Below are 13,514 nucleotides of genomic sequence, written 5' to 3' on the forward strand. Positions count from 1 at the left end.
ATAAAAATAAAAAATAAAAGATTCTGCATGGAAATGTAAGTTGTGCTGTAAGTATATCATAGAAAACTAAATTTAAAATTGTTTACTTACCATTAACTCTTAAAAATTTCATTTCTATATTTTCAAGCAAGTTTTATAATTGCCATACTTTGTGTAAGAATCTAGTAAGATTTTTCTTTTAAAAACAAGGCTAACTAATTTAATCCTCTTACCTGTGGACAGTATTGCGCCTTTTATTTTTATTTATTTATTTTTCTGACAGAGTTTTGCTCTTGTTGCCCAGGCTGAAATGCAGTGGCCCGATCTTGGCTCACCGCAACCTCGAGCTCCCAGGTTCAAGCGATTCTGCTGCCTCAGCCTTCCAAGTAGCTGGAATTACAGGCATGCATCACCACACGTGGCTAAATTTGTATTTTTAGTAGACACAGGGTTTCACCATGTTGGTCAGACTGGTCTCAAACTCTTGACCTCAAGTGATTTGCCCACCTTGGCCTCCCAAAGTGCTGGGATTACAGGTGTGAGCCACCATGCCTGGCTTTTTTTTTTTTTTTTTTGATATAGAGTCTCGCTCTGTCGCCCAGGCTGTAGTGCAATGGCACAATCTCAGCTTAGTCTAATCTTCGTCCCGGTTCAAGCAATTCTCCTGCCTCAGCCTCCTGAGTAGCTGGGATTACAGGCACCCACCACTATGTCTGGCTATTTTTGTAGTTTTAGTAAAGACTGGGTTTCACCATATTCATTAGGCTGGTCTCAAACTCCTGACCTCAGGTGATTCATCTGCCTCAGCCAGAATTTCTCTTTAAATTCAGCAAGATTCAGTTTTACATGGAAAAAAATGTCCTCTCCATATGAAGAATCAATCTTCACCATTGATATTTTTCATCTTTGACTTGAAGTTATAAACTAACTTCAGCAGGAATATTTATGAATTATTATGGATAATCTATTACACAGCGAGAATGTTTGCTACATTTATATATAAAAACATCCTCATGACTTATGAAGCCTCCCTAGTACTTAGCTGAACAAATTGACTCAATAAATATACTTATGTCAATTATAAAAAGTAAAAGGAACAATCACTAAAAGAAAACCTATATATCGTTCTCCTCTTAAAAGAACAAAATGGGGTGCTCTAATTAAATGTTAACGTAATATACTACTTTTGGAATTACATCTAAAAATTATTTTGTGTGCACTAAATTTCATAAAAACTCTTATAATCACAGACCAGCTCACATAATGAATACCTCATAAAATATAAAACAAAAAAATGGAAGAAACAAAAAAAAATGGGTCTAGCATAAGTATCAGGCAAGTATATACAGAGAATTCGGGAAGATTCAGAACTGTAAGTCATAGGCAGTACAGTAATAAATTCAATACAAACTAAAAAGTATATATTTGCTTTCAGCATTTAGGTTTTTAGTTTTATAGTAGTCACCACATTAAAATGATTTTTGTTCCCATATTGTCCTTTTCTTCTGAAAATATGTACAAACTCATATGCACACACACGCACTTAATTCCATAATTTTCTTACACCTAAGGTTTGTCTTTAGACTAATATCCATTTAACTCTATGTGAATCAAAACTAAAAGTCTGTATATGTTTGCAGGCAGACAGGCCACATGTTCAAAGAAAAATATATAGAAAATTTGAAAAAATATTTATTTTTTGAGATAGAGCCTCACTCTGTTGCCCAGGCTGGAGTGTAGTGGGGTTATCTTGGCTCACTGCCAACCTCCACCTCCCAGGTTCAAGTGATTCTCCTGCCTCAACCTCTTGAGTAGCTGGGATTACAAGCACATGCCACCACGCCTGGCTAATTTTTTATTTTTTTATTTTTTGAGACGGAGCCTCGCTCTGTTGCCCAGGTTGGAGTGCAGTGGCCGGATCTCAGCTCACTGCAAGCTCCGCCTCCTGGGTTCACGCCATTCTCCTGCCTCAGCCTCCCGAGTAGCTGGGACTACAGGCGCCAGCCACATCGCCTGGCTAGTTCTTTGTATTTTTTAGTAGAGACGGGGTTTCACTGTGTTAGCCAGGATGGTCTCGATCTCCTGACCTCGTGATCCACCCGTCTCGGCCTCCCAAAGTGCTGGGATTACAGGCTTGAGCCACCGCGCCTGGCCAATTTTTATATTTTTAGTAGAACGGGGTTTCTGCATATTGGGCAGGCTGGTCTCGAACTCCTGACCTCGAGATCCACCCCCTCACTCAGCCTGTCAAAGTGCTGGGATTACAGACGTGAGCCACCACATCTGGTATGAAAAAATATTTATTAAGAATTTAGAAATGAATTTCATTTATACTTTGTAATTGTTATTATGACCATAAAAATAACCCTGTGGTAAATAAAAATTTAATTGTACATTTTACAATTTTTAAAAAGTGTAGAACTGGATTGTTTGTAAAACAAAGGAGAAATGCTACAGATGATGGATGCCTCACTTAACCCTGTTATTATTATATGTTGTATTCCTCTATTAAAATATGCCATAGGCTGGGCATGGTGGCTCAAGCCTGTAATCCCAGCACTTTGGGAGGCCAAGGTGGGTGGATCACCTGAGGTCAGGAGTTCAAGACCAGCTTGGCCAACACGGTGAAACCCCATCTCTACTAAAAATACAAAAATTAGCCGGGCTTGGTGGTGGGTACCTGTTATCCCAGCTACTCGGGATGCTGAGGCAGGAGAGTCGCCTGAAACCAGAAGGCAGAGGTTGTAGTGAGCCGAGATCATGCCAATGCACTCTAGCCTGGGTGAAAGAGTGAAACTCAGTCTCAAAAAACAAACAAACAGACAAAAGAATCTCTCTTATCTTTGATGCAGTAACAATTAATCCCATGCTTTCACATGTAATCCAACAGGAATGAAGACACAGTAGGAAATAATTTCAGAGTTGAATGATGACATTATTCACTTTTCAAAAACTCTGTAATATTTTTCAAGAAATAAAAGTATACTTTGAATGTAGTTATAACTCTGCAAAAAACCTTCTGATCCTCTTAAAAGTTCTATACAAATAATTTTTCTACCAACTTTAGTTTTAGATTTTCTATACTCAGCACTCTGATTTAGTATATCTGAAGTGTCAGTACCTTATATATTTCTACCACAAATTCTCTGATATTTCCATAGACTTAATTATGGATTAAATATTTTACTTTTATTGCATCTGGAAAAATACATTCTAGCATAATTCTGTTGATTTCTAAGCTGAAGTTTTTGAAAAATTGTTTTTCCAAATTTATTATACTTGCACAATTTTTCAATATAAATTCCCTGATGTTGAACAAAGTTTGATCAACTGCTTCAGAGTTTTCCTCTAGAAGAAAATGTCTACAATAAGATCTGTGATACAAGTAAAGGCACTACAATCCTCTTTATATTTGTAATGTTCAACTTCAAAATAAATACTCTTCACTATAAAAGCTTATATTTTCTGAAAGATCTTTTGACAGTAATTGCACTTATAATGCTTCTATTAAGTATGAACTCTCTGGTGTTGAGCAAAATGTGAGCAGCTATTAATGGTTTTTTCATAGTCTTTATATTTGTATAATTTATCTCAAGTATAAATGTTTTCCTGGCAATAAAGTGTGAGCATTGGTTAAAAGTTTTGCCACATTGTTCACACATGTAGGCATTTTCTCCAGTATGAATTATCTTACCTACAATCAAGTGTGACAACCATTTAAAGGCTTTGTCTCACTCTTCAGATTTCTAGGATTTCTCACCAGTATAATTTTTTTTATGGTTAGAAAAGTTTGAAGCATTGTCAAAAGTAGTCACATCTTTCTGATTTGTAGAGTTTCTCTCCAGTATAATTATCTTATGTCTGTTAAGAATTGAGGGCTTCTTAAAGGCTTTGCCATGTTTTTCACACTTGTGGGGTTTCTGTACAGTAAATTTTTTTTGAGACGAAGTCTTACTCTGTTGTCAAACTGGAGTGTAGTGATGCAATCTTGGCTCACTGCAACCTCCGCCTCCCAGGTTCAAGTGATTCTCCTGCCTCAGCCTCCCAAGTAGATGGGAATACAGACACGCGCCACCATACCCAGATAATTTTTGTATTTTTAGTAGAGACAGGGTTTCACCATGTTGGCCAGGATGGTCTCGATCTCTTGACCTCGTGATCCGCCCGCCTCAGCCTCCCAAAATGCTGGGATTACAGGCATGAGCCACTGCACCGGCCAATTTTTAATGCTTAGTAAGAGTTGAGGACTGCTTAAAGGCTTTCCCACATTCTTCACATTTGTAGAGTTTCTCTCCAGTATGAATTATTTTGTTTAATAAGGTTTGAGGACTGGTTAAATGCATTGCCACATTCTTCACAGTTGTAGGGTTTCTTTCTAGTATGAATTTTCTTATGTTTAGTAAGAGTTGAGGATTGGTTAAAGGCTTTACCACATTCTTCACATTTGTAAGATTTCTCTCCTGTATGAATTATCTTATGTTTAGTAAGATTTGAGGATCGGTTAAAAGCTTTGCCACATTCTTCACATTTGTAGGGTTTCTCTCCAGTGTGAATTCTCTTATGTGTAGTAAGGATTGATGATTGGCTAAAAGCTTTGCCACATTCTTCACATTTGTAAGGTTTCTCTCCAGTATGAATTATCTTATGTGCAGTAAGTTGTGGGGACCGGTTAAAGGCTTTGCCACATTCTTCACATTTGTAGGGTTTCTCTCCAGTATGAATCATCTTATGTGTAGTAAGGTTTGAGGACTCATTAAAGGCTTTGCCACACACTTCACATTTGTAAGGTTTCTCTCCAGTATGAATTCTTTTGTGTTTAGTAAGGGTTGAGGACCAATTAAAGCCTTTGCCACATTCTTCACATTTGTAAGATTTTTCTCCAGTATGAATTATCTTATGTTTAGTAAGGTATGAGAATCGGTTAAAAGCTTTGTCACATTCTTCACATTTGTAGGGTTTCTCTCCAGCATGAATGAACTTATGTGTAGTAAGGGTTGAAGACTGGTTAAAAGCTTTGCCACATTCTTCACATTTGTAGGGTTTCTCTCCAGTATGAATTATCTTATGTGTAGTAAGGTGTGAGGACCGGTTGAAGGCTTTGCCACATTCTTCACATTTGTATGGTTTCTCTCCAGTATGAATTATTTTATGTGTAGTAAGGGTTGAGGACTGCTTAAAAGCTTTGCCACATTCTTCACATTTGAAGGGTTTCTCTCCAGTATGAATTCTCTTGTGTCTAGTAAGGGTTGAGAACCATTTAAAGGCTTTGCCACATTCCTCACATTGGTAAGAATTCTCTCTAATATGAATTCTTTTATGTTGACTTAGGTGTAAAAGCATGCAAAATGATTTGCCACATTTTTTACATTTGAAAGGTTTCTTTCCAGTCTGTCTTGTCTTATGTCTATTTGCATTTAAAAGTTTATGAAAGACTTTCACATATTTATCACATGGAAATATTTTGCTCTGGGTAGTTGTCAAACACTGGTTTAGTTCATTATAACCTTCTTTGTACACCTTATACTCATCTACACTTGTGGAGCCTTTTCTTAACTGTAAATTCTCATGTTCACATTTTCCGTATCTTCTCAGTATCACTTGTTGGAAAGAATCTTTTATGTCTTGCTCTGGCCAAAGGTCTTTGGTAAAATAAGAACACATAGCTGAAAGAAATAAAAACAACAAATTATTCAACTTACTAGACTCTGATAAACATACTTTACAAATCTAACCTATATTATACAAACTACATAAGCAAGATGCCATAATAAAATACCATAGGCCCTAAATCCTTCATAGACATATAAATGCAATAAAAACATACTGACCAAAATACATTTGAGGACAACTTAAAATAAGTGTGTAAATTTCCCCAGGTGAGTACACAGGTGAGTACACAGGAATACAAAGACACAGAAGAAAAAGAAAAGTCTGTGGCATTTAGCCAACACAGTTCTTCCTACTCCCCAATATAACATAGTGCCTTTCTAAGTAAATGCTAACTTTTCATTTCTTTTTTAATAAACAAGTAAAATACTGGCACATACATCTATATTACTTGCTTCTAGGGGCCTTTCCAGAAAGTGGTCTCCCATAACATAAAGTGCTGAAAAAAATGGTGGTATATTTTGGAATTACAGTTTGGGTCTCCTGAGACCAAAGGTAAATGTTACAGCAGCAGAGAGACTGCAGTACCACAGACAGAAAACAGATATAGCAAATGATTGCTGATGAAGATGAAACAGAAATAAACTCCTTTAACTAAAAAATAAACACAAAAATTTAGACAAGACACACTCTAAGAACATGTTTGAGAGTCTCACAGGACCTCAAACCAAGATAATTGTTTTCAGACTATGCCAGGACAAAGCTACATTATAAACAATGTGACAGGTAGCTTTATTTAATGTTCAAATATTAATCAAAGATTACAATGAATACAAAATAGGGCAAAATCTTTCCATCAAAATTATAAGATTTTCAGAAAGAAACCATAAAAAGATGTATACATTAATTTTTAAAATTGAAAATAAATTGAATACTCAATGAGTAAAATAGGAACACAGAACTACAGAAAAGCAGAAAAAAATGAGGATAAGAACAAAAATATTTAAAATACCCCAAAAAACAGAAATTATAAAGGAAAATATAAAAAATTTGGAAAGAAAAAATGTCAAAATGAAGAAGCTCAATAAACACACTAGGATACACACAAAGATATTTATAACAAACACATATATAGGCACAATTTCGAAGAAGAGAATGGAGCTGCAAGATAAAAACGACATGTCATTTACAAGTATAGTTTTATGAGATAGCTGGTAAACTGTCAAAAAAACTTTGCAGGCCAGAAGGAAACTATGTGATATAGTCAAAGTCCTGAAAAAAATAGCTATCAAGTTAGAATAATACCATCAGCATATCTGTCCTGCCAAGTAGAAAGAAAAAAACCTTCAAAAATTACCAAATAATGAAAAAGTATATTGGCTCTTCATATGCCTTACATATAAAAGGTGCTGATAACCGTTGCTGCTACTGAAAATAACATGATTCAACAAAACAACACAACATCATATAAAATACATTATTCTCTGGGAAAAAAATGCACATACACAAAAATGGAAGTTCTTAGCATTATAATAATAGTGCAAAAATATTAATTATTCTCTAAAATTTGAAAGGTAAAAGCATAGAAATCATTATAAACATTTGTTAGTGAATATACAATATAAAATATATAATTGGCAACATCAATGACAAATTTGAAGGCAGATATAATGAGAAAAAAAATTTTCAATGCAACTAAAGTTCTTTCTTTTTTTTTTTTCTTTTGATATGCAGTCTCACTCTGTCACCAGGCTGGAGTGCAGTGGTGCAATCTTAGCTCACGGCAACCTCCACCTCCTGAGTTCAAGTGATTCTCCTGCCTCAGCCTTCCAAGTAGCTGGGACTACAGGTGTGCACCACCATGCCCAGCTAATGTTTGTATTTTTAGTAGAGATGGGGTTTCATCTTGTTGGCCAGGATGGTCTCGATCCCTTGACCTTGTGATCCACCCACCTCGACCTCCCAAAGTGCTGGGAATATAGGTGTGAGCCACCACATCTGGCCTGAAGTTCATTTTTTACCAGATTAAAATACATTGTTGTATCTTTTAGAGGTTTTATATAATCCCCAAGGTAACCCCAAGAATATATTTGCACAGATACATAAAACAAATGGGAAAGAAATAAAAGCATATCAAGATAAGTATAACAAAGACACAAAGACAGAAAAAGAGAAAATGAGGAACAAAGATACAAGAAGCAAATAAAACAATAAAATAACAGTAGTAAGTCTTCATAAGTGGAGAAAAATAAAATTCTTTTGAGACAAGCAAATGCTAAGGAACACATCATTACCAGGCCTGCCTTGCTAGAGCTCCTGAAAGAAGCGCTAAGGTTAGGAGAAAAAACCATTACCAGTCATTGCAAAAACACACTGAAGTACAAAGATCAATTATGCTATAAACAACTACATCAACAACTCTGCAAAATAAGCAGTTAGCACCACTTGGACAGAATCAAAATCACACATAACAATATTAACCTTAAATATAATAGGCTGAATACCTCAATTCAATGACACAGAAGGGCAAGCTGGATAAAGAGTCACAACACAGTTTGGGACCAGCCTGGCCAACATAGTGAAACCCCATCTCTACTAAAAATACAAAAAATTAGCTGGGTGTGGTGGCGGGCGCCTGTAATCCCAGCTACACAAAACCACACAGCTACATCAAAACTGAACAACCTACTCCTGAATGAATTTCCTGAATGAACAACTTGCTCCTCTTTATTTCTGGGTAAATAATACAACTAAATCAGAAATCAAAAAAGTATTTGAAAACAATGAGAATGAAGAGACAATGTACCAGAATCTCTAGAACACAGCTAAAGCAGTGTAAGAGGGAAATTTATAGCACTAAATACTCACATCAAAAAGTTAGATCTTAAATGGACACCCTAACATCATAACTAAAAGAATGAGAAAACCAAGAGCAAACAAAACTTAAAGCTAGCAGAAGACAAGAAATAACCAGATTCAGACTGGAAGTGAATGACACTGAGACCCAAAAAAACCCTTCAAAAAACTCAATGAATCCAGGAGCTGTTTTTTTTTTTTGACAAAATTAATAAAATAGACTGCTAGCTAGACTAATAAAGAAAAAAAGAGAGAAGAATGTAATAGACAATAAAAGTGATAAAGGGGATCTCAGCACTGACCACACAGAAATAAAAACAATGTTCAGAAAATACTATAAACACCTCTGTGCACATAAACTGGAAAATCGAGAAGAAATGGAAAAATTCCTGGACACATCTATCCTTTCAAGACTGAACCAGAAGAAGTTGAATCCCTGCATAGACCAATAACAAGTTCTGAAATTGAGGTGGTAACAAATAGCCTACTAACCAAAAAAGTCCAGGATCAGATAAATTTATAGCTGAATTCTACCAGAAGCACAAAGAGGATCTGGCACCATTTCTTCTGAAACTATTCCAAATGATGGAAAAGGAGGGGTCTCTCCTTAACTCATTCTATGAGGCCAGCATGGCAGAGATATAACAAAATAAAACAACAACAACACACACACACATACACACAAAAACCTTCAAGCCAATATTCCTGATAAATATCAATGCAAAAATTCTCAATAAAATACTGGCAAAGTGAATCCAGCAGCACGTTAAAAAGCTTTATTCCTGGGATGCAAGGCTGGTTCAACATACAAAAATTGATGTAATTCAAGTCAGCTTTATTTCCAGGATGGAAGGCTGGTTCAACATACAAAAATCGATGTAATTCATCACATAAACAGATCTAAAGACAAAAACTACATGATTATCTCAAAAATGCAGAAAAGGCCTTCGATCAAATTTAACATCCCAACATGTTAAAAACTCTCAATAAACAAGGTATTCACGAAACATATATCAAAATAATAAGAGCTATCTATGACAAACCCATAGCCAATACCAAAGGGCAAAAGCTGGAAGCATTCCCCTTGAAAAATGGCACTAGAAAACGATGACCTCTCCCACCACTCTTATTTAACATAGTATTCCAATTTCTGACCAGGGAAATCAGGCAAGAGAAATAAATAAGTGATATTCAAACAGGAAGTCAAACTGTCTGTAGACGACATGATCCTAGATCTAGAAAGCCCCACTGTCTCAGCCCAAAAGCTTCTTCATCTTATACGCAACTTCAGCAAAGTCTCAGGATACAAAATTAATGTGCAAAAATCACAAGCATTTCAATACGCCAACAATAAACAAGCAGAGAATCAAATCATGAATAAACTCCCATTCACAATTGCTACAAAGATAACAAAGTACCAAGGAATAAATCTAACAAGGGAAGTGAAGGACCTCTTCAAGGAGAACTACAAACCACTGCGTAAGAAAATCAGAGAGGACACAAACAAAAAAGACAGAAAGAAGCAATATTGTAAAAATGCCCATACTGCTCGAAGTAATTTATAGATTCCATGCTATTCTGACTAAACTACCACTAACATTCTTCACAGAATTAGAAAAAAAAATTTTTAAACTCATATGAAAACCCAAAAGACCCCATATAGCCAAGGTAATTCTTTTCTTTTTTTTTTTTGAGACAGAGTCTCACTCTGTCACCCAGGCAGGAGTGCAGTGGCATGGTCTCAGCTCACTGCAACCTCTGCCTCCCGGGTTCAAGCAATGCTCCTGCCTCAGCCTCCCAAGTAGCTGGGATTACAGGAATACGCCACCATACCCGGCTAATTTTTTGTATTTTTAGTAGAGGCAAGGTTTCACCATGTTGGCCAGGCTTCTCTCGAACTCCTGACCTCAAGCGATCCACCTGCCTTGGCCTCCCAAAATGCTGGGATTGCAGGCATGAGCCACTGCACCTGGCCTAGCCAAGAGAATTCTAAGCAAAAAGAACAAGGCTGGAGGCATCATGGTATCCAACTTCAAACTACACTACAAAGCTGTAGTAACCAAAGCTGCCTGGTACTGTTATAAAAACATACATATAGACCAGTGGAATAGAAGAGAGAACTCAGAAATAAGACTACATATCTACAACCATCTGATCTTTGAAAACCCTGACAAAAACAAGCAATGGAAAAGCATTCCCTTTTAATAAATGGCGCTGGGAGAACTGGCTAGCCATATGCAGAAAATTGAAATTGGACCCCTTTCTTACACCTATACAAAAATTAACTCAAGATGAATTAAAGACTTAAATGTGAAACCCAAAACTACAAGAACCCTTGAAGAAAATCTAGGCAATACCATTCAGGACATAGGCATGGGCAAAGATTTCACAATGAAAACGTCAAAAGCAATTGCACCAAAAGCAAACATTGACAAATGGGATCTAATGAAACTAAAGAGCTACTGCACAGCAAAAGAAATTATCACCAGGTGTGGTGACTCACACCTGTAATCCTAGCGCTTTGGGAGGCTGAAGGGGTTGGATGAGGATGGGGTCAGGAGTTCAAGACCAGCCTGGCCAAGATGGTGGAACCCAATTTCTACTAAAAATACAAAAATTAGCCGGGCATGGTGGCAGGTGCCTGTAATCCCAGCTACTCTAGTAGCTGAGGCAGAGAATTGCTTGAACCCGGGAGGTTGCAGTGAGCCAAGATCACACCACTGCACTGCAGCCTGGGTGACAGAGCAGGACTCTGTCTGGAAAAGAGAAAAGAAAAGAAAAGAAAATTATCATCAGAGTGAACAGACAATCTACAGAATGGGAGAACATTTTTGCAATCTATTCATCTGACTAAGGTTAATATCCAGAGTCTACAAAGAACTTAAACAAATTTACAAGAATTAACCCCATTAAAAAGTGAACAAAGGCCAGGCACAGTGGCTCATGGCTATAATCCCAGCACTTTGGGAGGCCGAGGTGGGCGGATCACCTGAGATTGGGAGTTTAAGAACAGCCCTGACCAACATGGAGAAACTCCACCTCTACTAAAAATACAAAAAATTAGCCAGGCAAGGCGGCACATCCCTGTAATGCCAGCTACTTGGGAGGCTGAGGCAGGAGAATCACTTGATCCTGGGAGGCAGAGGTTGCAGTGAGCTGAGTTTGCGCCATTGCATTCCAGCCTGGGCAACAAGAGCAAAACTCGGTCTCAAAAAAAAAAAAAAAAAAAAAAAAAAAAAAAAAAAAAAAAGTGAGCAAAGAACAAGCAGCAGCATTTCTCAAAAGAAGACATTTATGTGGAGCTCAACATCAGTGATCAGTAAGGAAATGGAAATTGAAACCACAATAAGGTACCGTCTCACACCAGTCAGAATGGTGATTATTAAAAAGTCAAAAAACAGATGGTGGTGAAGTTACGGAGGAATAGAAATGCTTTTACACTTTTGGTGGGAATGTAAATTAGTTCAACCATTGTGAAAGCCAGAATGGCGATTCCTCAAAGACCTAGAACCACATACATTATTGGACCCACCAATCCCATTACTGGGTATATACTCAAAGGAATATAAATCATTCTATTATGAAGATACATGGATGTGTATCTTCATTGCAGCAATATTCACAATAGCAAAGACATGGCATCAACCCAAATGCCTGTATATAACAGACTGGATAAATAAAATGTGGTACATATGCACCATAGACTACTATGCAGCCATTAAAAGGAACAAGATCACGTACTTTGCAAAGACAGAGATGGAGCTGGAAGCCATTATTTTCAGCAAACTAACACAAGAACAAAAAACCAAACACCACATTTTCTCACTTATAAGTGGGAGTTGAACAATAAGAACACATGGACATATGGAGGGAAACAACACACACTGGGGTCTGTCACGGGGAGGGAGAGCATCAGGATAAATAGCTAATGCATGCAGGGCTTAACATCGAGGTGAGGGGTTAATAAGTGCAGCAAACCACCACAGCACACGTTTACTTATGTAACAAACCTGCACATCCTGCACATGTATCCTGGAACATAAAATTTAATTTAATTTAATTTAAAAAAACAACAATAAAACTGGTAATAGTAACTTTATATCTTTAAGCAATCATTTTAAAAATAAATTAGTTAAATTACTTAATAAAAATAATGTAATCTCAGAATGTTGGGAGGCCGAGGGAACTTTAACTCAAGACTTTGAGACCAACCTAGACAACATGGCAAAAAACTGTCTCTACAGAAAAAAGTACAAAAAACTATCTGGGTTTGGGATGGCACACATTTGCAAACCAGCTACTCAAGAAACTGAAATGAGATCATCTGAGTTTGGGAGGCTGAGGCTGCAGTGAGTCATGATCATGCCACTGCAAACCAGCCTGGATGACAGCGTGAGACTGTATCTCAAAAATAAATACATTGGCCAGGCGCAGTGCTTCATGCCTGTAATCCCAGCACTTTGGGAGGCCGAGGCGGGCAGATCACAAGGTCAGATTGGGACCAGCCTGACCAACATGGTAAAACCCCGTCTCTACTAAAAATATAAAAATTAGCCATGACGCCTGTAGTCCCAGCTACTTGGGAGACTGAGGCAGGAATATCACTTGAATCCAGGAGGTGGAGGTTGCAGTGAGCAGAGACCATGGCTCTCCAGCCTGGGCGAGAGAGAGAGAGAGACGCCATCTCAAAAAAATAAAAATTAAATTAAATTTTTCTTTTATAAAAAGAAATAAGATGCCTTAATAGCTTAAGTTAAAAAGTACACAATTTGCTGTCTATAAGAGACATATTTTAGCATTGAGTCAAATAGGTTGAAAGTAACAGAATTGAAAAAAATCTATATTCCATGCAAGTAGTAACCACAATTGGGTGAGGTGGTAATAATTATATTGTACATAATATGCTTGTATATAACAACATAGGACATATGCTTGTATATAATAGCATAGGACAAACACGATATTATATAACGGTCAAATTTGTCAATTTACCAGGAATCTGTAACTATCACATCGATTTACATGTATACATATATATGACATAAGGGCTCAAAAATATATAAAGCAAACTT

At 36.9% G+C, this 13,514-nt stretch overlaps 1 protein-coding gene across 1 annotated transcript in view; it reads right to left on the bottom strand.

Annotated features, from left to right (window-relative positions):
- Positions 1-4,090: 4,090 nt before the first annotated feature.
- The window catches only part of LOC103234271 (uncharacterized), a 28,376-nt gene continuing 18,952 nt past the window's right edge, over positions 4,091-13,514 (bottom strand). Inside the window, 2 exon segments of the mRNA XM_007995978.3 lie at positions 4,091-4,293; positions 4,295-5,642. Of these exon segments, the coding sequence (XP_007994169.3) occupies positions 4,203-4,293; positions 4,295-5,642 (1,439 nt within the window). The 3' untranslated portion in view covers positions 4,091-4,202.

This window comes from Chlorocebus sabaeus, chromosome 6 (genome assembly GCF_047675955.1).
Source record: "Chlorocebus sabaeus isolate Y175 chromosome 6, mChlSab1.0.hap1, whole genome shotgun sequence".
NCBI lineage: Eukaryota > Metazoa > Chordata > Mammalia > Primates > Cercopithecidae > Chlorocebus > Chlorocebus sabaeus.